Source organism: Rutidosis leptorrhynchoides, chromosome 6 (genome assembly GCF_046630445.1).
Source record: "Rutidosis leptorrhynchoides isolate AG116_Rl617_1_P2 chromosome 6, CSIRO_AGI_Rlap_v1, whole genome shotgun sequence".
NCBI lineage: Eukaryota > Viridiplantae > Streptophyta > Magnoliopsida > Asterales > Asteraceae > Rutidosis > Rutidosis leptorrhynchoides.
This window is the reverse complement of record NC_092338.1, coordinates 337,074,198-337,077,430: the sequence shown is the minus strand read 5'-3', so window position 1 is coordinate 337,077,430 and position 3,233 is coordinate 337,074,198. Positions and strand designations below refer to the sequence as shown.

Below are 3,233 nucleotides of genomic sequence, written 5' to 3'. Positions count from 1 at the left end.
TGAGATCTACGGTTAATTTTGCATTCCGAGTTTCGGTCACTTTTTGGTGAATGACCTTATGTGCTGCTAAGGTGAGTTTCATATGCTCCCTTTTTAATTGCTTTTACAATCTATATTTTTGGGCTGAGAATACATACACTTTATTTTAAACGCAATGGATACAAGTACATACTAAATTCTACACCGAGTTTGAACCGAAAATCCCTTAGCTTTGGTAACTAATAACTGCCAGTTATAAGAACTGGTGGGCGCGAATAGTGGTATATGGATCCATAGGGCTTGACATCCCCGTCCGAGCTAGAGCACTACCCTTTTAATGAACGTATGCTATTTGAGAAGCGTATACGTTGGTTTGCGTGTATTATTGAGATTATTATACAAAGGGTACTTATTATATAGACGTTAAAGTTTAGTTACCAGGGTGCTCTGTTACGTAGAATCTTTTGATAAACGTTTCTGGATGAAACAACTGAAATCTTGTGATCCACCTTTATATACAGATTATGCGCAACATTAAAACTATGAACTCACCAACCTTTGTGTTGACACTTTTAAACATGTTTATTCTCAGGTTCCTAGAAGTCTTCCGCTGTTTGCTTATACGTTATACAAGCTATGTGCATGGAGTCATACATGCTTTATTCAAGAAAACTTTGCATTCACAAAATCATCACCGTGTATCTTATTTTGACTGCTTTGTCAACGGATGTAGTATTGTAAACTATTATATACGGTAATTGTCTATACGTGGAAATTATCAGACGTTGAAAACCTTGGATTTATATATTCATTTATGGTGTGCCTTTTTAAAAGAATGCAATATTTACAAAACGTATCATATAGAGGTCAAAACCTCACTATGAAATCAATGAATGATGTATTCGTCCAAAGGGATTTGGAAGGATCGTCACAGTTGGCCAATCGACAATCTCTTACGTGAAAAGTACACGTCTTTGAGAGTCCCATAGTTCTCGAAAACCTTCCGGCAATCATCACGAGACCATGTATCCGAAAAATTGAAGATTAAAAATGAATTAACTCGATTATCACTCGACTTTGTAAACGAAAAGCCGTTTGGCTTCGACATTGAGATTACATCATCGACCGCCAGAAGATCTACCGAGGAAGATGACGGATTGTGTTTTCTTAAAACAAATTAAAACGAGAGAAGATGAACTTCCTTAGGAAAAGAGAGATAGACTCAATATATAAAAAATGATATGTACAAATTTTTAAAAAAATTTATAGCAGATCTTGATTAGATCGCACACAAATGAGTCAAAAACAAATTTGACTTCCATAAGTAACATGAATGAAAAACTCATGTGTTAACCCATTATTACTGTTTCTATTATACTTAATAAAATTATTTTTTTTCTAGAGAAAAAAACTTTTTTTTATTCCTATTTCTATTCCTATCTCTATCAAATTAGAATAGTAAATGTGAATCGGTGATACGGATAAATATAATAGTTCTTCAATTTTTTGTTTACAAATAACTAACCATATAATATAATTATTAGAAATGAAGATTGTTGGGTTGTGAATCTGAAACCGGATTGAAACTAGAATCGTGTGAACACTTTCTCAATAAAGTATTTTATAAAGGAAGTCAAAGTGAAAGTCAACAGAAGTCTCAAGTTAAAAACAGAAGAAAGTAAAGTACAGGGTCCTGAATTGTAAATATGTATTTATGAAGGACTTGAGTAGAACATGGTGTAACGTTTTCTGTTAGTAGTTGTTAAGTTGTTAGGGTTAGATGGTTGAGTACATATAGAAGGGGTTATCTGTATTCTAGTGAGTTTGTTAAAAATTCAATATTCAGATTGTAAATTGAGGTGATTACAAATTGTTTCAATGAATCAATGGTTCACAATTGTGTTGTTCTCATGGTATCAGAGCGTATGAACTTCACATTCAACCATTCATTGTTCGTCATTTCAATTTACGTTTCGTAGATTGATTTCTTTTTGATTCCGATGATTCGTTGCTGTATTTTGATCTCAAATTGCTGTTTTTCGCTTTCGCAAGTCTCAATTTCATGGATCCACAGGTGTTTCAAAATCCGTTGTTCGTGCATCCTTCCGATGGACCTGGATCGTTGTCGATTCAGGAAAAGTTAATCGGAGCTCAAAACTACCGGTCATGGCGTAGGTCAGTTGAGATCGGACTGTCAACAAAGAGAAAGTTAGGGTTTGTTACTGGCAGTGTGATCAGATCTACAACAAATGCTGTTGAAGCTGAGCAGTGGGACACGTGTAACAATATGGTGATAAGCTGGATCATGAATTCAGTTTCTGAATCGATTGTTAAATCAATAATGTTTGTAGGAACTGCATCTGAAATTTGGAAACAGCTTGAAAAGAGATTTGCACTTAGTAATGGATCGAGGAAGTACAAGTTGTACAAAGATATGTATTCTAGTGAACAACTAGGATCTACTGTTAGTGAGTACTATACAAGAATGAAGTGTATTTGGGAGGAAATTGATTCAATGAGTGAATTGCCAAGAATTGAGAATGTAACACCTGAGATTGTTGCTTTCTTGGCTGCCTTGAATTTGCAGAAAGAGGAACAACATCTTTTCCAGTTTCTGAATGGATTGGATGAACATTTTGGTGCTCTCAGAAGTCAGTTGTTGCTTATGACTCCTCTTCCTAATGTTGAGATGGCGTGTTCCATGCTTCAGCAGGAAGAGTCACAGAGAGAGATGTTTTCACATTCAAGTGTTGAGACTACTGCACTGTATAGCAAGTCTAGTTCTGGTGAAAAGTTCAGTGATAAGTGTGCTATTTGTGGACACAAATGGCATGCACCTGATAAGTGTTGGGAAAGAATTGGCTATTCAGCGTGGCACTACAAAAGTAAACTTGCTGCAAAACAGTCTAAGGCTAAAACTACTTTTCCAAGTAAGTCAAAGAAAGTGGCTGCAAATGTTACTCAAGGAAACAATGTTGTTTTCACATCAGAACAGTTTGAACAGTTGCTGAAGTGTTTGCAATGACTCAAGGTAATGGAGGTGATTTTGATGATGAACTTGATCATCACTTTGCAGCAGGTATTACTTCTAGTAATGCTAATTGTACTCAATGGATATTAGATACAGGGGCTACTGATCATATGACCCCTAGTACTAAAGATTTAAAGAGTTTAAAAAGTCTTTTGTTGAAACCACACATAAAACTTCCAAATGGGAATACATCAGTCATCTCACATATAGGTCAGGCTAAACT

At 35.4% G+C, this 3,233-nt stretch overlaps 1 protein-coding gene across 1 annotated transcript; it reads left to right on the top strand.

The window, feature by feature from the left end:
• The first annotated feature begins 2,041 nt into the window (after positions 1 to 2,041).
• Positions 2,042 to 3,004, top strand: LOC139854744 (uncharacterized). Its single transcript, XM_071844030.1, has one exon. The coding sequence runs from the start codon at positions 2,042 to 2,044 to the stop codon at positions 3,002 to 3,004; it is 963 nt and encodes a 320-aa protein (XP_071700131.1).
• Positions 3,005 to 3,233: the final 229 nt, after the last annotated feature.